Source organism: Alternaria triticimaculans (assembly GCF_023758025.1).
Source record: "Alternaria triticimaculans strain BMP 0046 chromosome Unknown scaffold_8, whole genome shotgun sequence".
NCBI classification, from domain to species: Eukaryota; Fungi; Ascomycota; class Dothideomycetes; order Pleosporales; family Pleosporaceae; genus Alternaria; species Alternaria triticimaculans.
Window position 1 is genome coordinate 466,471 of NW_026055965.1, and position 20,594 is coordinate 487,064.

Sequence of the window (20,594 nt, forward strand, 5' to 3'; positions counted from 1 at the left end):
GAGACTACTAAACACAATCATTTACAAATCCTGATCAATCACCCCAAAACCTTGACCATAGCTTCCCTCCACTTCTCACCCCATCTGCCCATCGCATAGAGCGCCATACACCCCGTGACCACACTCCAAATGCCCAGAATCGTCATCAACCACCCGTTTCCTATCGCACTCAATATCGGTTCCGCAACCACCGCGCCAGTGAAAGAGAAGATATTTCTCACGAAGTTGTTCAGTGCAATTCCGGACGCAGCGCGTCTGGGCATGAACTCCGTGAGCATGGTATTGACCAACGCAAAGATAAGCATACTGCCTATGCCAAAGAAGAAGTTACTAATCATAGGCACAATCCAGTGGATACCCTTCTCCGCGGTCCAACCATAGACGATAAGAGCCGAAGGCCAGAGGATAGCAGCGATCCACGCATTCTCCTTCATCCGGTCTTCGGGGCGGAAGATGAGTTTGCCTCTGTCGTCGTAGCGGCCTGCTTTCCGTGCTTCGCGGTGCATGATGCTGTCGATCCATTTGCCGCCGAAGAGTGAGGCGAGGAGGTAGCCGACCGAGTTGGGGATATAAAGTAGGCCGATTATGAGGGTGGAGAAGGAGTAGGGCTGAGCGGCGAAGGTGGATTGGATGCTGATGTTGAGGATGTAGAGGCAGCCGAATGTTATACTGGCGTAGTAAACGGTTAGGAAGACGGGTGGGAAGCGGAGCCATGCTATGATTCGCAGTGGATCGATGAAGATGTGGCGTAGGTGTAGTAACATGCTCTTAGTCTTCTGGACAGTGGAGGCACGTGTGGTGCTTCTTCCGAGCGTTGTACTTTGTTCTTTCCCGGCATCGTTGTTGGGTAGGGCTGTTGGGTCCGCGGAGGGTTTCTCTTTTCGATGCAGGGTCTCCGGAAGAGCAAATATGATAAATATCAATGTCAGCCCACCGTAGATGACAAGGAACCATTGTGTTGATCGCCAGCCTAGTCCTGACCCCAAAGCGCCACCGATAATGGGCGCGAAGAGAGGTCCACAGAGTGGTCCAAGGTAGAAGATGCCCATTGCCCTTCCGCGCTCTTTCGTCTCCCAAACATCAGCGATAGTCCCTGCGCCTACAGCCTGTACGGATGCCGCTGCGCCTCCAGACAGAACACGGAAGACGATCAGCATAGCGATGCTTGTGCTGATCGCAGAGAGAATAGCGAACAATACGAAGAGTATGAACGAGGTGATGTATATCGTACGTCTACCCAATCGTTCAGAGAAGGAGCTCCACCACAACGGGAAGATGGACATGCTAAGCATGTATACAGCAACGCTCATGTTGGTAACCGTCTCCGTTGCATTGAAAGCTACGCTAATCTCTTGCAACACTGGCATAACGATTGCGCTACCCATCGGTGCTGCCATGGCACAAAAGGCGACAATGAATGTCAGAAGCCATTTCGTTTGCCGCGCGTAGTGTTCTGGGTTCTCAACCTCTGGGATGAGCGCGAAGCGCGCAAGGAGTCCACGGCGCTGTGATCGTGGGACAATGACGGCATCGGGTAGAACTGAGGTGGTTCTTGCCAGAGTAACTGGACGTTGTTTCGTATTCGATGTTCTCGGCTGGTCGGCATTGGTGGAGTGCGTTGAAGCCGTTGACGCTCGTGATGACGAAATTGACATTGTGTCGTCGTTCCCTTGGTTGCTTGTTTCTAACATATCTTTTTCCGATATTTCTTCCTGTTCTAATTTCGTCTCTTCTTCGATGCCTCGGTCCGGCACATTCTCCTGTTTCAACATCCCGGAAGGCGATCTTGCCTTCTCGTCGTCTGCCATCATTGCCCGTTGCAAAAACGACAAGAAAGAAAGAAAGCCAAGTAACGCAACGACCCGATCTTCACAAGGTTATGTCAATCGACAGCTTGCATTGATTTCCGCGTGCACCTGCTCTTTTCCGTATGCGTCGTAATACCTCGGTTGTCGACAGCCGCTATCTCTAGCTCTTCAGCATACTATCAACGCGTACCTGTACGCTATGTACACCGCAGCGTGTCCTCAACACGGGGAATGTGGGCGAAGAAAAGTCAAACCAGGCCATGACTCCAGACGAAACCCAGCGAAACGCAGTTGTTGAGGGATAACTAAGCAGAAGTGACTGCCGAGACAGGCGGTTTGCCATGCGGAAACAAATCGCATTAATTATATCCGAAGCAAGGGTGGGCCCAGTAGGAAGCATGCTTGCGATCCGGGTAATTGGAGCTTCACGGCACGGGATGTGCCAGGTGTAGATCTGTCGTATCTGTCATAGGGCCGCAGCGAAGTCAGCCCGTTGGATGCTTATGTGTGTGCATCTGCCAGCGAAGTGCAAACACTCTCAAGGTTGACATGGCAGGATCCGATCGCATCTGCAAGGCCGTTATCGTCACATTTGGCGTTGTCGTGCGAGCAAGTTTTGGCGGGGTAAAGATGGGTTAGCTTAAAATGGCTTGGAAGGGCCCATCGTGGCCTCGGCTTCCTCATTCCGTCATCGTCGAGAGCTATTCCACGACACCATCAAGCCATTGGTCTTCGATGCGAACTCAATCGACCTCGCCATATACCACAATCCGATTGCCCACGTCATGGCAACCCAGAACCAAGACCGCCTCCGAACACACTTCTCCTCGACTCCCGACAAAGAACACAATAACCGCTGGGACGACCTATGGAGAGATTCTACATTCCTACCTTGGGATCGTGGTCACGCGAACCCCGCATTGATTGACCTGCTGCAAGAGCGTGGTCGCCCATTGTCGTCCCCAGACCCAAATCCTTCACTCGGCGCACCACCACCAAATAGCGAATCGGCGGGTTTTGCGTCACTCGCTGGACCTTTACGAGACGATAAGAAGAGGAGGAGGGTGCTTGTGCCGGGGTGTGGAAAGGGATACGATGTAGCGCTCTTCGCGGCGCATGGATATGACGCTTATGGGCTGGAGGTGTCCTCGCATGCTGCTGAGGCTGCGAAGGGTTATCTACAGGACGCTGGCAAGGGCCCGTTGGAAGGAGAATACAGGGTGGCAGATGAGAAGATCGGTAATGGGGCGATGAATGTTGTATGTGGGGATTTCTTTGAGGATGGCTGGTTGGCAGATGTAGAGGGCTGGGAGGGTGATGAAGGATTTGACATTATCTACGACATTACGGTGAGTAGAGTCCCAGACGTGCCTCGTGAACATTGCCTGGTGTTCTGTACTGATGCGATAAGTAGTTCCTCTGCGCGCTCCCTCTGTCGCTAAGGCCAAAGTGGGCATCTCGAATGACGGCGCTTCTCCGCCGCCCGACCGCGAACTCCCCGTCTACGGGCGGTGTCCTCATCTGTCTCGAGTTCCCAACACATAAGCCCGCGTCCTCCGGCGGTCCTCCGTGGTCGCTTCCGCCGCTTGTACACACTGAGCTGCTCAAGCAGCCAGGTGAGGATATCTCGTATGACGATCAGGGCGTGGTGACAAAGACGGATAGAGAGGAGACGGATAACGCGCTGGTCAAGATCGCGCACTATACGCCTAGGAGGACCCACGACGCTGGTGTGATAAAAGGTCTCGTACGAGACTGCGTGAGTATGTGGCGGCACAAGGCGGATTGTCCGGACGAGCAGAGGTGGCATTGAGCGTAGTAGGTTGCTGACGGGCTGCATATCTCTGGTAACCGTTTTGTAAATGCCAGTATCTGCATTACCGCTCTCAGTCTCATCCAACCTTGCGTAGCGAGTTGTAATGCTCGCCTAGACCGTGACTGTGCTTGTAGTATCCCAGCCAGATTTCTTCCTTCTCTTTGACCTCGTCCTCGGCCTCTATCCGGTCCACCTGCCCATCACTGTGCAGCACGCATATTCTTAGACTGTATGTCCGAGCCAATGCTAGCAGTTCCAAATGGCCACCCCATTCGCCTGTCTCTTTGATCTTGCGCACATGCTCCGGCAACGGGTCTTCCATGAAGCCCGAAAAGTCGTCCGCGTGGCCTTGGATCCAGTCTGCTGCCGCGTGCCTGACCGTCTTGTATGCCTCTGATTTAGCGTCCAGTCCCTGATCTCCCTGTCCATTGATGGTGACACCTATCCTTGGCTTCAAGCCCAATTCCCGTGTCTGCAGTTGGTCCGCGACTGCAGCGTATAGACAATGACCATCCGCGCGTATCTCATGCAGCGCCAGCCCGTGTTTTTGTAATTGTGTCGCCATGCGTTCTCGTTCTAGTTCGCGTGGGTTCGGCGCGTTGGCAGCTTCGCGCTCTGCTTCTGCGATGATGGAGGCTTGTTCGGCGGCGCGACGGGCGAGGCGGGCTTTGGCACGGTTCGGCTTCTTCTTCTTGGGCTCGGTGGAATCGCCATTGGTGCTGCCGTCTTTGCTATCCGATCCAGCACCATCTACTCGGAGATTGGACATGTCTTCTTGAATATCCTGCGCTTCATCCCCAGAGCTTTGTGGGTCCTCTGCTTGTTCCTCCGCATCCACAGCCTCTCCGTTCAGCACGGCGAGTTCATGCGCCTGCCGCTCTTTCAATTCGCGCTCGAGTCGTTCGCACTCATCGTTGACGCCCTTTCGTGTCTTTTTGCTCGCTTGTTTCTTCTTTTGTGTTATACGGGATACGAGGTCGCGTTGCTCTTTGCGATGCCGAGATTGTAGCGCTTCGAGGGTTTCTGGTTCAGGTGTAGGCGTCGCGTCGCTCATTGTGACGGTGTAGGGTGTCGCAGAACAAGGTAGGTAGGGAGGAGACGAGAGGAAACGAGGCAAGGTAGAGACCGTGGGAACTTTGCTGTGAGATCGACCAAACGATGGTGGGGTGGTGGGGAGCGCGACATTCTTTGGCGTCTCGGTGAATGGTTTCGCCGGCACCTACCTCGTCTGGCATGCTTCATCATCTGTCTTCATCCACATACTTCGCCTTTTCCCAAAGATGCCATCATTCGGATGCTCAAGGCTTGATACCAGATCTCGTCTGCGCTTATTCGAAAATAAGAGATCTCGCGGCAACCCACTTATCTCGCCAACTTATTCCCTGTCTCCTTTATGTCGTCACTTCACACTTCAAGAGATGGGTTTAAGCAGGTATTCGTCTCTTATATCGCTGGCACCCAGATATGACATGTTTCTTTCTTGCTTTCCGTTTTCCCCTCATGTGCTCGACTGGAATCGTAGGCACCCGCAGTGTCAAGGTAGTAGGTTGCCTACCATGATCTCACGCGCCGAACATTTTCGAAATCGTCAGAACGCTTGTGAGCGATATCGAATTGAAGTCGTTTGACCACCCAACTCTAGAGTGGCAACAGGGTTTCAAGCGTACTACGATAAGGCCTGGCAGGCTGGAGACATTCGAAATAACTCTCACTTAAGATTCCGTCTTTCGGTCAGCCAAAATGCTCGAATCCTCCATATGAGCCTACAGTGCACTCCCGCATTCGCTCTCTACGCTCGCCTCATGTTTGCAGTTCTGCATGTCTAGATGGAGACCATCAACAACCAGCTCATTCAGAGACAATTGCGGACGAAGCGAGATTATCCGAGCCGTGAAGCCCAACGTCGTACAAAGAGAACCGCTCAGCTACAGCAATATCCTGTGAACATAGCCGGCTCTTACACTACTCTGAAGATAGTATTGCAAACGAACCCGGTCCAGAAGTCAGCTTCACCATCCCGCTCCTCCACCGCACCTTCCTTGGCGGCCGCGCGCCTTCCATTAGGCGCTACCGAGCGCACAGGACTTGTCAACACCACCGCTGAAATACCACTGTGACGCGTCATTATCTCACTCTGCCATTGGTATCGATTGGTACCCGACTATCACAGAAATGCCTTTCCACGACCAGGACTGGGAAGACCTGCAGCGCGACTGCGACATCTTCCCTGCCTACAGCGACTTCATCTACGGACCCGACGAGCGTCTGGTCGTGACCCAGGAACCTGGTTTACACCCTGCGATATGCTACATGAATCCGCCCCCGCCGGTCCGGTACACTAACAGCATGCCTTCACGGTCTTGGTCTTATAAGACCGCCGAACGATTCGAGGGGCTTGAGCCTGCAGCTATGAGAGAGGTGCAAAATGCGAACTATGGCTTCGTTAACACCGACATGGGTGGCACACGCAGCGGCAGTACTACTCCTGGATTGGATGTACGCCCACAGACGGGCAGTCCCCTCTACCCGTTGTTACCACCGCAGGGCGTCCGCACTGTTTCCGAGAAGGCAATTGCGCAACGTAGCATGTCGAACGCGTCGCAGCGCCGACCCCAGCCTGGATCAGCAGTTCGCTTCAGCCCGTCGCAGCAGCAGCAGCAGCCAGTGCGAATGACCAGGCAACAGACGCAGATGAGGAATGCTCCGGTCTATCAACAGCCTGTTGTTCAGCAACAAAAGCCGTCCTTCTTGCGCTCATCATCTACGACTGATATCGATGAGAACCTGGCGCAGATGAACTCACGTCACCAACCAACCATGCTCTCGCCTTTCACCTCACCAGCGCCGATGCTACCCCCGCCAATTATGCTGCCCCAACAACAGTCATATAGTGCCACCGGTCTACCTGAGAGCTCCACTCTCAGCTCAGCTCTGAACAACTTCACAAACCTGAGCAAGCAGGTCCCTCTTCTCCGGCCAGTCGATATACTGCACGATCCGCGCTACAACATCCTCCATCCCGACAAGCGTATGGAGATCGCCAAACTCCTCCACGAAAATGGAGCTGTTGTGCGCGACTCTCAAGATAATGATCTACGAGCGAGAGCTTTCGCGAACATTCAAAATGCCACCATGATTGTCAACCAGTCAATGGCCAGCATGCAGGCTGCGATGGAGTTGCAGCAGCAGAGGGCGCAGCAGATTCAAAATCAGGAGGGCTCCCAAGCGCGGATGGGACAAGTACATCAGACTCAACAGCCTCAGTTCCAGCCTCAAGCTCACCAGGTATATGCTCAACCCCCGCTTCAGCCGGGCATCACACCCGTGCAATCCGCCCCGTCGTCCCCGGACCCATACTACACTATTCCTCACACTCCTCAACAGCAGATGTCGCCACCTCAGCCACCCGCACCCCAAGGCTATCCGACGTCGTATCCTCAAGATTCCATTCCGAACCCTACACCGCCGCAACTGTCCGTCCAGCTCCGCGCGAACATCAATCGCCACCTACTACAGGTCTGGCAGTGTCTGCGGGTCGTGTTATGTACCCCGGATAATCCGTCAGAAGAAGCTGCACAGAACAAGGAGCGCTCAGGTCGGTGGATTGAACAGTTCAAGGCGAGCTTGCCAGGTGAGGGACGCCCGTACCTGATGCAAGTCATGTCAAGGATGATCAAGGAGCATAACGCAGGGGGAAATGTAATGGCGTTGTTGGGGGTTCCTTCCCGACCAGCCTAGACGGCTGAGCCTAGTGGTGGTGGATACGAGCGCGCTGCGGAGGTCACAAGACATTACTTGCTTCTGCTATACAAAATGGCTTGCAAAGAAGAATGCAAGGTAGTACATACAAGATAGCACCCAAAAGTCAGACTTTCAAAAACAACAGTTGCGACAACTGAGCACTCTACAGCATGGCGTCAAGAATGCGTAACCGCTGCTAGTGGATGCGTTTAGTTTTGATATTCTACGGTAATGACAAGATACAAAAGAGTCAAACGCTCTCTGCTATCCACCCATGAAGCTTTCCAAATCAGAAGCTTAGCCACTAAATCATTCCTTTGGTGTGTCTCATTCTTGAAGGTCGCGTGCGAAATCTCGACGTGTACCCAAAGCGCTTATAGCTTTATGCACTTTTTGCCACACTTCTTGCAGTTCTCGACGTTGAACTTCTCGTAACATTGTTCGCAGGTCATCCAGCTGTTAACCATGCAATTTACCAACCTGAATTTCTCATATTCCACAGGAAAGACTTCTTTCATCCGGTCTTGTAGCGTGTCGAGCCGCGCATCGACCTTATTGCGCGTATCGCAACAATGGAATTCATGCTGAACAGCACCACCGTCTGTCATCTCGATGTCCATCCAGTTGACCCTTGAGTTCTTCTGGCCGCCAATAGGGGGGAGGCGGACATGGACTGCATTTGGGATATTGCACATCATCCTGCCGGGAAATTCGTAGCAGTTGGGATTGCTGTAAGCGTCATCTGTGAACCCCACTGCAAAAAAGAGAAAGTTAGTGATTTTGCATAATGCTCGATAAACAAGCACTTACCCATGACCATAGCAACTGAATCGACGAGAAGCTGATGGATATGTGGGTTTTCCCACTTCCCTCTCGCTGTAAAGCACAACTTGGCTAGAACTGAGATGAGTGCATGCGTACCCAATGCGGATGACATTACTTACTCCACTTCCATTCAACAGGAAATGGTTTCAACTTAGTGACTTCTTCGACATTTATGCAATAGCGGGGTGTGTTGAAGGCGCCGCCCTCGACGCACTCTCCATCGCGCTCTGCACAAAGAGCTTTCGTTACATGGTCAATTCCATCTTTCCATTGTTCGCCTATGAAAAAACCTGAGTTGATGGCTGGACGGCCAACCCAGACTTCCACAGTGGCAAAGCCGTGGTGAACTTTGAGTGGGCTCCAATCGCAACATGTTGCGGTAGTCACATCTATCGATGTCAGTAAGTAAATTCCAGGAAAACGTGGAGAGCCGCGCCATACCCGTGTATTCAACAGGCGAGACGTCGTTCATGCTGTCGAAGACAGTAGGAACAGCGGCAGTGAGAAGTGCGAGACCAGCGACCACGTATAGGGCCAATGTACTGAATAGTCTCATGTTGGGCGGAGGGATTTGCTGTTGGTATAAACTCGATCTGAAATTGGGATTGGTTGAGTTAGGTCTCGGGAATGGAGTAAAGAGAGTGGAAGGAGCAATTTTGTTGAGTGATATGTACAGGTGAAGGTGACTATAAGCCAATCGGAGCCTGGTCAACGGTTTAGGATCGTAGTGAAAGAATCAGAGCTTCCTGGTGGTAAGGGCGAAAGTTGCCTATGCGGAGCCACGATTCCTCAGACAAGACAGGCCCTCTTAATAGGCAGCTTCACTAGCTGTGACAGCTGAAGTCACTGCTTTACTTCATGCTGCATCCTATATATGGCTTGTGGTTATGCAGTGTCCTATACAGAGTAGTGAGACGACCAGAGATGCAGCTTCCAGTAGCCCCACGAGCGCTACAGTTGTATCGCTACGTATCCCAGAATTTTGTTCTCTTCCTGATCTGACCTTGAGTACAATTAGAGGCCTCTTTAATGATATCGGCTTGTGCGCTCCGCTTTCGACAGCGACCCTTGCTTCCCCGATAGATATGTATCATTTCGAAGCTAGCGTCTAGCACGGTGTCGATATCCTGTAAAGACCCAGAGAACCAGCTGGCTTAATCGAGAGTACGTACCAAGATGGTTTTCTGATGTTGGCACCTTGATTTCATGGTTTCCAACAGTCCGCGACCAGGTGTGAACGGTCACGGTGGGATGCATCATCAGATTGGTCGCGCAAGATCTCGAGTCCAGCAATGCTGTGGACAATGCTTTCTTCACAAAACTGTTGCATCCTCTCTGTAGTGTGTGTTGGCATCGGGTCAGTCATTGATGTTGATAGCTAGTCGAGGAGGCGAATATGGTAAGGCACCCCGGGCGCGTAGACCGTTGGGTCAAGGCAAACGGTTTCGACCCAAAGCTTACGTTATGAGGATGACCTGCTAGTCAATAAGAAGTGAAGAAAGGCGACGTGTGAGAGAATCCGTCGTTTGTCGCTCGGTCGACAATCAAATTACGTATCCTCTAGCGGCCGACGATTACGTCCTGCCTAATACGGCTAGCACGCTGACACCCAACCCTTCACCTTCCTTAATGTGCATCTCTCCACAACCTCTTCTAACCCCCTAGAACTCCCAAGAAAGCTTTTGTTTTGCGCAAAAGCTTATAGCAACATTGCGATGAGCGTCACAATGTCTTCGAACCCATCCACTGTGAATGCTGGCAGGTCTGCGGGCCGGGGCTTTAGCGACCTTCCGCAAGGTACCATACCAACCTCGGCACAACTTGTTCTCAGCTCACAGACGCGTAGAGGTGCGCAACAGGATATACGCACTTGCCGCGAATGACAAGCAGCGCCTTGTTGAGCAGCACGTCAGCCGGCGCAGTGTCACAACAACAAGTGAAGCGTTCTGGGCTGCGCGCGGTTACTACAGCTTGACTCAGGCGTCACGACAAACGCGTCGCGAGTTCCGCGAACTGTACTTCAGGGACCGTGCCGTATCGGTGCACATCCGCGATGCGCAAGACTACCTGGATGCCATTTACCCGTCATCCGGCGATTTTGCCGTCGATCGCAACACCATCAGCGCCTGGCTCACAATACGCACTGATGTCGAACGCCGTGGCAAATACGATACACCCATCGAAATCCGTCCCCTGCTTCTAAGCCTTTTCCAAACGCCTGGTCTCGAGTACGAGTTCGTGGGCAAGGGAGGCGCGATCTTCAACGAACTATTTGTTGGTTATGAGGCGGAGTGGAAAGCGGCAGCGGAGGGCGTCTTTAAGAGCGTGGAGCTGAAGGAACCCAGCGTATTCGGTTTGAGGCTAGTACTGAGTCCAAAAAGCAGAGAGCCTTGGGTCAAGCAGTGTAAAATATCAGTGACAAGGCTACCACATGTACCAGAGGATGCATTGGAGTGGTTCAGTGCACTCGGACTGGACACGGAGAACGACATGATCTTCGTGAGGAAAGGTGCGCCGAAGTGGCTGCGCGGCGACTTCATCAAGGGTTCGAAGTAAATGTGGCGATATGAGTTTGTGACAGAGATATGTCTCGGTGTCAGAAGTTATGGTTGTGTTGATATGGAGTTGAATACTGATTTTTGAGTTGACTGCAGGTACCCGTGGACGTGCAGCGTTCCGAGATCGGGTGACCGTGACGTAATCCAGGTGCCGCTCGCGATGCGCGATGAGCTGCCAGGAACCCAAACGACAAGCAGACGCGTCGATACAGGCCAGCGCTCACATTGACTTTCCGGGTCTGCTTCTGTATGCTGCACGTAGCTGAGAGCCTGGTGGGCTCCGGCGGCGACTGACTTCTTTTGGAGTGTTCCCTCTTATCCAGGCAAAATACCGTGTTTTCCACAAACGAACGCTGGGAGTCAATACATCACTTATCATACTTATTCGAAACACCATGGAGATGTCTCCAGATCTAGAACTGGTGAATCCCACGCGACAAGCATGCTGGCGGCTTCCAGCAAAGCAACAAGGAGCAGCTCGAAACGCAACCGCCGAAAGACCTCACAAAAGCTGTCATTTCACATAGACACAATGAGGTATGTACTGAAAGCTACTGAACAAGATGAATACGCGATACTAACGTTCTTTGGTCGCTACGAGCCTATCGCAAGCATACCGCAGATATCAGCCGTCGATCCGAGCGCGCGAGCGGGCTACTCTCCGCAGGTTCCACCGAGCCGTCACTTGTTGCCAGCCGCTCCTTTCGTGGAGCTGGTCATTCCTCCAGTGTTTCTACTCTTGAAAGACCCAATAAGTCTATCATCAGAGCTATGTAGCCATGATGATGGGTGCGTCATCGCGAACGCTGACGCCTGACGCGCGTACAATCTCGAGAGTGTTCCTTTGACTACGTCGATACGAAGAGATGCATTTTGCCCATGACTTCTGCAGTCCGGCCCAGACTCATACTCGGCTATGTTAGGAGTGTGGTCCGTTGTACGTATTGACCAGAGATCATCTTCGAGGAGCACGATGACAAGCTTGACTATTTCGACATATTACCTCGGCACACCGTTCGAATGTCTCATCTTTTCTAACGAGAACAACCAGGTTCTTATCCTGCAGTGGTCACACGGGCGTTGTATCGATCCTTCTGGCTTTATCGGACTCGCATTCGCACAAGACATAACGCTCCACCTTGCAGGTGATCGTCGCCCCCACGAAGGTGCGCACGATTCGCAATGCCGCCGAACTGGACTATTGAATTTGGGACGACCAACAGGTCTGGGAATTGGCTGTCAACAGGGGCTTTCTCGCATCATCTGAGAGTTTGGCCTTCACCTGGAGCTTGTGTCTGGATACCAAATTGTGGATATGGTTCTGAACGCAAGGCTCGCCCTACAGCACTGGTACCAGGGATGACTGAGCACTATCATCAAATGGTACACTTCTTTTTCCATTCCTTTTGGTGAGTGATCTAGGGACATGGGGAGGATGATGACATGGACTTTTAGCACGATTTCTGCGGTGAGACACCAACACTCATCGCTTCTTCTTCATGGTTCGGAGGCACTGCGCGCACGATCTCGTATGCGTCAAATTGTGGTTTCGGGTAGCTTTCGGTGCTACGCAAACTCGGTGTCACATCCCTCGCTGTCGCATGCGCCACGGAAATCGGCAAATTAGCGACGCGCGAAAGCCACCTCACGCGAGCCACACTTCCGCGCTTTCCGCACCGCCCCTGCTTTGGCCAATCACACGGCGGCCTGCGCCATAGAAGCCATGCTAAGCTTCAAAATTGCGGCGCCATTTTGATGAGACTTCTGCAGTGTGCTGGTGCGGCTAGTCCTGCATGGTGATTTAGAGCTGCTGATGACATGTGGCTAGGAGTGGCTTACGCACGCCGTGGGGAAGGGATTGGGCAGAGCATATATAGCGTGAAGCCCCCGTTGTGGCTGTGTGAAACGCACCACAATTACCATCGTCTACTACTCGTTTAGTCTAACGTTGTTGCGGTACGGGCCTAGCGCTATCCTGATCTACGAGACGAACGCCACCATGTCATTCGAAACCTACATACAACGCGCAGACAACTACATCACCAAACAGATCCACAAGTTCGAGCAACAGAGACGCGGGACCAGATCACCGCCGCGTGCAAATGGATATCACCCAATGCCTGTCCTCCATGGGCAACAGCAAGGCCGGCCGCAGTCTCAAGGTGGCTACCCCGGCAGCCCTGCTCCCCAAGGTGGTGCACCGTCAGTACCGCAGGGTTGGATACAGGAGTACGACACAAGGAGCCAACGTTGGTACTACATAGAGAAAGCTACGGGAAGAAGTCAATGGGAACCACCGTCTTTCGCCCCGCCGCGCGCCGCTACGTTCCAGCCCGACGTCCGCATGCCCAGTCCATACGAGCGTTTCACCCGGGAAGACGAGCAAAATCAACGATGGCGCGAGCGATCCAGTTCTCAGCCACAACGGCCAGGGTCTGGTGTAAGTGGCCATGGACAGTTCCTCGATCCGAGACAGAACGAAGGAAGTGGAGGCGGCAGTACAAGCCCAGGTGGCATGCATAACCAGTTGCCACCAGGGTCACATTACGATATGAAGACGGGGAAGGTGGTCAGTAGTATGTTCCCGGAGGGTCAGACTCATCACAGCTGGCAACAGGAGATACAGAGGATATGATGTTTGTTAAAGATGCTGGAGGAGGAATCAGAGCGACATACATAATGTCACCGACATGGAGTTCTTGCTTTACGGAAAGGATACCTTCGACGAGTCGATGAGTCCTGGTGTTATGAGTCTTTGATCAAATGTCTGTTGTACAGGCGACTGCGATAGAACTCTTACCGTTGTCACAACACTAGCAACTGTACTGCGCCTTCTGTAACTGAACTTTGGAGATTCTCGTATCCCAAATGATCTCGTAGCCTCATGCCGTAGCTCACAGTTTGGCTGCTCGCCGCGATTGCCCTGTAAAGCTGCCGTCACTTCATCTCGTGGGAGTTTTCAACACACATCTGCTTTGTGAGGATGTAGAAAGCACATTCGGCTGTAAGCAGGCCTCGAATTGACCTAGGAGTCTACATTGCTACTAAACTTTCCATTTGTCTCTTTTAACAACAATGTAGGCTCCAGAGTGAACGAAGTCGTTCAGACGCTCCCAACTATTTCTTTCTCTTTTGTATAGAATACTGCCCAGCAGACCACCGTATCACAACCTAGTAAGCCGAAAGCAGACAATTAAAGCCTCCCATGTCCACATTCGGCATCATAATCGACCCTGAAGGATATGTAGAACGCGGCCAATTTCTTGAGGGATGATTCGTTCTTGAGGGATGGACAAGGTAGAGGCCGGAGACATCGTCCATAGATGTATCCGAATCTGAGTCTATCAACCACCTAAGTGGCTAATACAAGGGCCACTAGTAAACACATATCACTGCCAGCCTCGTTCTAACTGGAATAGGAAGGTCAGAGCATCAGCGGCGGCATGGAGGACTGACACTTTATCAGATCCTGCTAGGCAACAATCGGGATGGGGGGCCTGGGCTCATTCCGATCTGATAAGAGCCCAGATCCGAACTCCGAGCGAACATCGTATATACTGTACGCAAAGCGCGTCACGGTTTATTGGATATATGCAATTCTCGCTGACGATATTCATACATATGTGTCATTCCAAAGACCCTGAGAAAGCTGTCGATGGGATTGTTGGTGGTCCGGCACCGGGCATACTCAAAACTGAGCATCGAGCCCGTGACGGGGAAGACCCGGAGATAACGTCTTGGACCACTGATGATATTAACGACCGCCTGGTGCGGTTGAAGAATGAATACGGAGTATGTTAATGTCTTACTTTGATCAATTCTTGCTAACAAATTAGTCAACATGGGCGTCACCCACGGACACCTCCGATCCTTACAACTGGCAAGCTTCACGCAAGATCACCATGGGAATTATATTCTCTTTCGGCCAGCTGATACCCATAATGTCTGCAAGCATGATTGCACCGTCGCTTCCTGCCATCGCTTCCGATCTCACCATCAGCGCTTCTACTGCACAGATAACCATGTCGGTATACTTCCTTGGCATGGGCATCGCGCCGTTCTTAATCGCAAGCGCCAGTGAGATATGGGGAAGGAAGCCAATCTGGCTGATATGTAACGCTTGGTACGTGGCCTGGAACACACTTTGTCCTGTGGGAAGGAACACTGGCTTGATGATCGTTGGGAGGTTTATGACCGGAGCTGGTGCGAGTGTGGGCGTAACGGTAAGTGATAAGACTTATTAACGCCGACATGACAATGACTAATTATCCGCAGCTCAATGGACCAGTCATGGCAGATATGTATGGCGAGAACGAACGCGGCAAATCCCTGGCCATGGTGACGCTACTGCCCTTCCTTGGTCCTGCTCTCGGACCAATCATCGGTGGTCTTGTTACCCATTCCCTCCATTGGTCGTGGGTCTTTTGGATCATGAGTGCTTTCAACGCAGTAGTCCTAATCGTTGGATTCTTCTTGATTCGCGAATCATACACACCAGTCTTGCTCCGTCGCAAAGCCTTAGCCGAGGGTGGTAACGTCCCAACCACCAAAGCTGAGCGTGCTCGCATTGCGCAGAACCTCCTGCGTCCAATCCGCATCTTTATGACAAGGCCTATCACCTGGCTTATCTCACTGACCGCGACGTTGTCTTTTGCCGTCTATACACTCATGCTCGCTACTTACGCGTCGCTGTGGATCGACAAATACGGTCAATCTGAGCTTGTCGGCAGCTTACATTATCTCTCGGTTGCAATAGGCTCGACCCTATGTGGTCAACTGGGCGGCCGCATCATGGACTGGTCGTATCGAAGACAAGCTAAACGGACTGATGGAAAAGGCGTGCCTGAGTTCCGCATCCCCTACATGGTTCCAGGAATGATCATCATGCCAGCCGGTCTCTTCTGGTATGGGTGGTCGGCCGAGCGCACACTCCACTGGGTGATGGTCGATTTCGGTGTTGTTATCTTCACGCTGGGTAGCTTCATCGTGAACCAAGCAAGCATCGCATACCAGATTGAGGAGTTTGGCCAGTTCGCAGCTTCCTCTGGTGCAGCAATTCGTTCTGTCTCGTATGGCCTCGCATTTGTCTTTCCGGTTTTTGCGCCCGACATGTACAACAGTCTGGGATATGGTTGGGGTAACAGCGCATTGGGTTTCGCCTCGATTGGTTTGGGATTACCAGCAAGTGCTGTGCTGTGGTTTTGGGGCGGTAGGATAAGAGCTGTTGGCAAGTCAAGCTGAGCACAGCGATCAACTACACATGTCAATAGAGCATGGGGGTTTAATTGAGGATGTTTAAAAACGGCTAGTTTGAACGAAACCTGGACTGTAAGATACTTAGGTAGAGTTGGAGAGAGTGCGTGATCAAAACGAACGCGTCGCAAGGTCCGCTAACCATGACGTCATTGCCGCATTGACCCACGCCACGCTTGAGCACCTGCAACTTCGAAATCTCGCCCAGGGGGAGGCCTTCTACTGCACCATCGTCGAGTTCCTGATAATCGACCTTGACAATTCCGTTCTCTCCGTGACCCGTGTCAGCATATTCGGGGTGCACAGCCGCTACTCTGGCGAAGATGATGAGCTTGAGAATATCTTCGCCGCTATTGCCGCTCACCCTCGCCCGGCTCCCAGGTCCCAACCTTGGAAGCCACGGTTGTTTAACGTTCTCTTGCGCGTCTCTCTCCCAGCTTTCCAATTCGTGGTCATGTCGAACATATTCCGCATCGATCTCGGAAGCAACCGTCTCGCCATCAAAAATGTTTCCGTGATCTAGCTGGAGAGAGTATAACTTGAGTACCAGAGAGAGCACGCTGTTGAGTTTGCCCGACAACGTGCGTTATACGAATGGGTTGGCCGCAGAATGTAACAGGAAAAGAGAAGCGAAAAAGTTCGGATCGTCGCAGGGCGCGAGCTTGATCAGCGACAGCTGGGACTGGATATCTGTGTAGTCGTTGAGGAATGGCGTACCCGTAAGTGGCAGACGCATCAACGCTCGAACGCGATTTACAGCCTTGTTGACACCAGTCTTGTCGTTTGCGATCTTATGCGCCTCGTCCAAGATTTGGCCCCTCCAGTATACGACCATGGTGGGGGAATGTGCGAGAACCGGTGTCTTGAAGAAGTATTCGTGCGACGCTGCAGCGGCCATGGCATCTTCGTAGTCTGACCGTAATGTCTCATAGGATGTTATTACCACATCGACTGCGGCAAGCTCGTATGCAGTATGCGCAGTGGAGTGGTGCCACGACTGGTGTCCATGGTAAACAATGACACTTGGAGGGTTTTCCAAGTGCAACTTGAGCTCCTTCTCCCATGGGGGAATGAGATCGACTGGAACAACGATCAGGAATCTTCCCTGTATGCTCGTCTTGGGGTCGAAGTCATGCGCATCATGCCCTTCGTCCAAAGTCGTCTTGTCAAGCAAGGGCCAATCAAGCCGATGCATGGCGAAGTCTCGCTTCAAGACGGCGTACAATCCTGTAGCTACCAGCGTCTTGCCAATACCCATGCCGTATGCCACAATGGTTCCATGATGGCCTGCCTTCAATCTCTCGAGGACCCTGTGGATAGCATGGCGTTGATGTGCGTCGAGAACGATGGGCTCTTTCGCATTGGTAAGCTCCTTGGTAAGCTCCGATGGTGTTGCAAAACCCGACCCCGACTCCGTTGTGTGATCATCTGCTCCAACCCGGATCCCTTCCTGTATAAGATTCCACAGCAAGTCATACTGACTTTCCAGAAGTGCGGGACTCACGTCCTTTGCTTCCTTCGTCTTCTTGTTCTTGTTCTTTCGCTTCCTCTTCGAAGGCTTCTGTTCGTCATCTTCTCGAGGGGCGATGTATTCCTCAACCTTCTTTCTCCTCCACGTTGGGTTAAACCCTCCAGTCTCATGGACCATGTTCACGAGCCTGTTTCGGGCATTGGAGGGCGGTCCGGCGGCGTCATCGAAATCTTGGAAAGGTCGCACCCTGAGCGGGTTCCTCCGTTTGAAGTCTGGTGGAAGCATGGCGATGGGTTAACCAACATTGAATACTCCCCGGGTAGGTTATGTGGCGACACCCGCATGCGATCCTAACCTATATCTTCCCCAGTCTTTGACGAAGACTGTTTGTGACCTTGGCTAGGCTCTATGTATCCTCCAGAGTTGTTTATGATGTCGAGGGCGGTTGTGGAAGCTTGGATTGACTGCTCCCGGCGATCAAGCTGGGTAACCTCAAAGGGTTAACAGATGCACGAATACGCCCAGAATTAGTAAGACTGCTGAATAAATGCTGCCCATAATTCCCTGTAGTCGATACGAATGCGCTTGACTTGATGCGCCAAAGGTTGGGGCAGTTGTCGACGTAGTCGGTAGGTTAACTGCCAGCTCTGGAATCTCAGGAAGAGCTGTCTGAAACCGATCTCGGTTGCAGCCTTGTCGTTCTTCTCTGCGGCCTTGCACAGCTCTCCAAGCTCGGTCCACAGGGGACCAGCAGTGGCTTGGAAGTCAACATCGCAGGCTTCGACGTCGTTCTCTAGGACCTCGAGCATCGCTTGCGAGGTTAACTGCCGATCGTTAGCGAGACTGGTTGTAATCAACTTCTGATGTGTGTTTACCTTGCGAGCATTCTGGCGCTCGACGCAGTTGGCGAGTTCCTTCACCTTTTGAAGCATCTTGTTGGGGGTCTTCTTGTTGGGCATGCCGTCTTTAATGGCCTTGATGTTGTTCTTGTGCGTCTCGATGTTTGCGCGCAACTTCTGGTTCTTCTTCTTGAGTTGGAGTACGTCTCCCTTAAAAGTCCGACAACTCAGAATTGAATGTTGGCTTCGAGTTATCCTTCTCGATGGTTTTGGGTGTTTTCTTGGTTGGCTGCGGAGGAAGAGAGGATGTCGCGTTTGTGGGAGGCCTTGGTGTTTCGTTAAGTGTCGAGCTGGGCCCGGCTATCCGCTGGAGCTGATTGAGGGTAGCTGTAGCGATCTCTAGCATTTTGCTGAGGGAGTTGCTGAACAATTGCAGAGCGGCATGGTGATTCAGGAGTTGGTGTAGGAGACGGAGCGTACGGTAAATAAGCGTTGTTGCTTGTTTTGCGTAGTCGTTTACTATTGCCAGGCTGTGTTACGGTTGTTGCTCTGATTTGAACAACAAAGTAAGAAGGCACATAGAACTAGCATGCTGTGTTAGAGCATTAACAGTCTTAGCAAGAGGAAGTGAGTATATTACATATAACGAGCTTTGATTACGCGACGCTTTTGGTACATCTGTGGATAAGACAACGGAGTTTCTAGTTAAGGGCGCACTACGCAATGCTATAGCAGCGTCTACACCTTTTGTGGCTATGCTGTTATTGTCTTAGACATTCGTGCTGACTATGGGCTACCTCGAAGCTGTTACAATTATTTCACTAAACAAAGCACGACTTTAACAACCAGCGTGAAGCAGGACTAGGGCCCTATTCTGAATCGACAACGCATTCTCTTCATCGTGTATGCCTCAGGCTATACGTTTGTCGCCTACGCATCTCATAAAAATACAGGCAGAAGCCCACAATGCTTGCTCTGACCGCTGAGAGCATCTCATACAACGAAGCAATAAGATAACCATGACGCGTCATCATCAAATGCAAACCCCCAAGCCTACCCAATCGCGACCCATCGCACCCAGCATTCCACGCCACCTTCTGCGACCGCGCCAGAACCTCGCCCTACCTCCCGTCAACACCTTCTGCACTGCACCCCGCCCTGTAGCCATCTGCAACTAGCCATCGTGCATCGATCCCACGACACTCATCGCACATGATATTCGTCCGGTACTGGTACCGAAGCGTGGCTTCGCACGCTAAGCCCGCCAACTTCGGGAACTCCGACGATCCCCTAGGCCGCAATCAGGCCAAGTGCGCGGGAAGATGGCGTAAGCGAGCTGCCCTGGGATGTAATCCTGGTCTGTTAAGGCGATGCCGAATGCATGGAACGGGGAATGTGGGATTTGATGCTGGGCGATGCATGGTTGCGTGTGATATTTTGTGATGATGGCCGCGTTGTGCGATCGATAGAAAGTTTCCAGTTGCTAATTCTGCGCCATGGGGTGTGTCTTGGAGAGGCTGCGATGCGTTGTGATTCGTGAGGAAGCACATTGGCACATGTCCATGCTACTGCTAGAGCCTCCATTACTCCTCACTCAGCCCTGCCTAGTGTATGACGTCCATAGCATTGAAGACACGCTAAGTTATCTGCCTTACGAACAACCGTTTGGTAAAAGCCCTGCTGCATTGCATCCACGTGCATAATCGGTCGGCTCCGCAGTGTGGGATTCGACGGTGCGAGTTCGATCTGGCCATGTGCCTGTCAAGCTGAAAGCTAGTGCGCAACGCTAAAGGCAGTTAGTTCGAGATACCCATATCGCTCCAGGTCGCACCTTCGTTTTCTTGATGAGGGGTTGGTTATTAACAGGCTTGTGTGCGTTTTCGTGTTCATGAGATGGTGTTGACGTGCTTGAAGTACCAATAGTAACTAGAATTATTGACATGAAAAGAAGGAAGGAAGAAGAAAGAAAGGAAACAACTCAAGAAGGAACTGGGACAGGGGGGTACAGCCTAAAAGCCGTAATTGACGAAAAAAAAGCGGGAAGAAGAATAGAGACAACGCCCGAACAACTGTTCCTGGGTCAACTTTACCCGAACGTCCTGTGCTTTTGCCATGCTTTGCCATTACTTCGCATGCACATCTGCCGACCGGTCGCTTGTGCCTTCCAAAAGAGCGTAACATGTCCCATGCACCAAAATGATTCAAGACGCCAACGCCAACGCTAAAGTAGGCTATCATCCAGGGCTACCCCAAAGAAACAAAGTGTATGTGCTTCCTAAACCG

General features: G+C 52.1%; 9 protein-coding genes across 9 annotated transcripts; 4 read left to right on the plus strand and 5 right to left on the minus strand.

Moving 5' to 3' along the window:
- Positions 1-38: 38 nt before the first annotated feature.
- J4E78_006081 (uncharacterized protein) lies at positions 39-1,811 on the minus strand (the record flags this gene model as incomplete). The annotated part of the gene is made up of 1 exon (XM_049366695.1): positions 39-1,811. One exon carries the CDS (start codon positions 1,809-1,811, stop codon positions 39-41), a length of 1,773 nt encoding a protein of 590 aa, XP_049221401.1.
- Positions 1,812-2,593: 782 nt separating this feature from the next.
- Positions 2,594-3,621, plus strand: J4E78_006082 (uncharacterized protein; the record flags this gene model as incomplete). The annotated part of the gene is made up of 2 exons (XM_049366696.1): positions 2,594-3,157; positions 3,223-3,621. 2 exons carry the CDS (start codon positions 2,594-2,596, stop codon positions 3,619-3,621), a joined length of 963 nt encoding a protein of 320 aa, XP_049221402.1.
- Positions 3,622-3,700: 79 nt separating this feature from the next.
- Positions 3,701-4,678, minus strand: J4E78_006083 (uncharacterized protein; the record flags this gene model as incomplete). The annotated part of the gene is made up of 1 exon (XM_049366697.1): positions 3,701-4,678. One exon carries the CDS (start codon positions 4,676-4,678, stop codon positions 3,701-3,703), a length of 978 nt encoding a protein of 325 aa, XP_049221403.1.
- Positions 4,679-5,796: 1,118 nt separating this feature from the next.
- J4E78_006084 (uncharacterized protein) lies at positions 5,797-7,362 on the plus strand (the record flags this gene model as incomplete). The annotated part of the gene is made up of 1 exon (XM_049366698.1): positions 5,797-7,362. One exon carries the CDS (start codon positions 5,797-5,799, stop codon positions 7,360-7,362), a length of 1,566 nt encoding a protein of 521 aa, XP_049221404.1.
- Positions 7,363-7,739: 377 nt separating this feature from the next.
- Positions 7,740-8,746, minus strand: J4E78_006085 (uncharacterized protein; the record flags this gene model as incomplete). The annotated part of the gene is made up of 4 exons (XM_049366699.1): positions 7,740-8,119; positions 8,176-8,259; positions 8,310-8,579; positions 8,632-8,746. The coding sequence occupies 4 exons, from the start codon at positions 8,744-8,746 to the stop codon at positions 7,740-7,742; spliced, it is 849 nt and encodes a 282-aa protein (XP_049221405.1).
- A 1,171-nt stretch (positions 8,747-9,917) lies between these two features.
- Positions 9,918-10,746, plus strand: J4E78_006086 (uncharacterized protein; the record flags this gene model as incomplete). Its single annotated transcript, XM_049366700.1, has 2 exons — positions 9,918-9,987; positions 10,037-10,746. The coding sequence occupies 2 exons, from the start codon at positions 9,918-9,920 to the stop codon at positions 10,744-10,746; spliced, it is 780 nt and encodes a 259-aa protein (XP_049221406.1).
- A 3,943-nt stretch (positions 10,747-14,689) lies between these two features.
- Positions 14,690-16,524, plus strand: J4E78_006087 (uncharacterized protein; the record flags this gene model as incomplete). The annotated part of the gene is made up of 3 exons (XM_049366701.1): positions 14,690-14,971; positions 15,024-15,915; positions 16,094-16,524. 3 exons carry the CDS (start codon positions 14,690-14,692, stop codon positions 16,522-16,524), a joined length of 1,605 nt encoding a protein of 534 aa, XP_049221407.1.
- A 63-nt stretch (positions 16,525-16,587) lies between these two features.
- Positions 16,588-17,757, minus strand: J4E78_006088 (uncharacterized protein; the record flags this gene model as incomplete). The annotated part of the gene is made up of 1 exon (XM_049366702.1): positions 16,588-17,757. One exon carries the CDS (start codon positions 17,755-17,757, stop codon positions 16,588-16,590), a length of 1,170 nt encoding a protein of 389 aa, XP_049221408.1.
- A 242-nt stretch (positions 17,758-17,999) lies between these two features.
- On the minus strand, positions 18,000-18,755 carry J4E78_006089 (uncharacterized protein; the record flags this gene model as incomplete). The annotated part of the gene is made up of 2 exons (XM_049366703.1): positions 18,000-18,517; positions 18,740-18,755. The coding sequence occupies 2 exons, from the start codon at positions 18,753-18,755 to the stop codon at positions 18,000-18,002; spliced, it is 534 nt and encodes a 177-aa protein (XP_049221409.1).
- Positions 18,756-20,594: the final 1,839 nt, after the last annotated feature.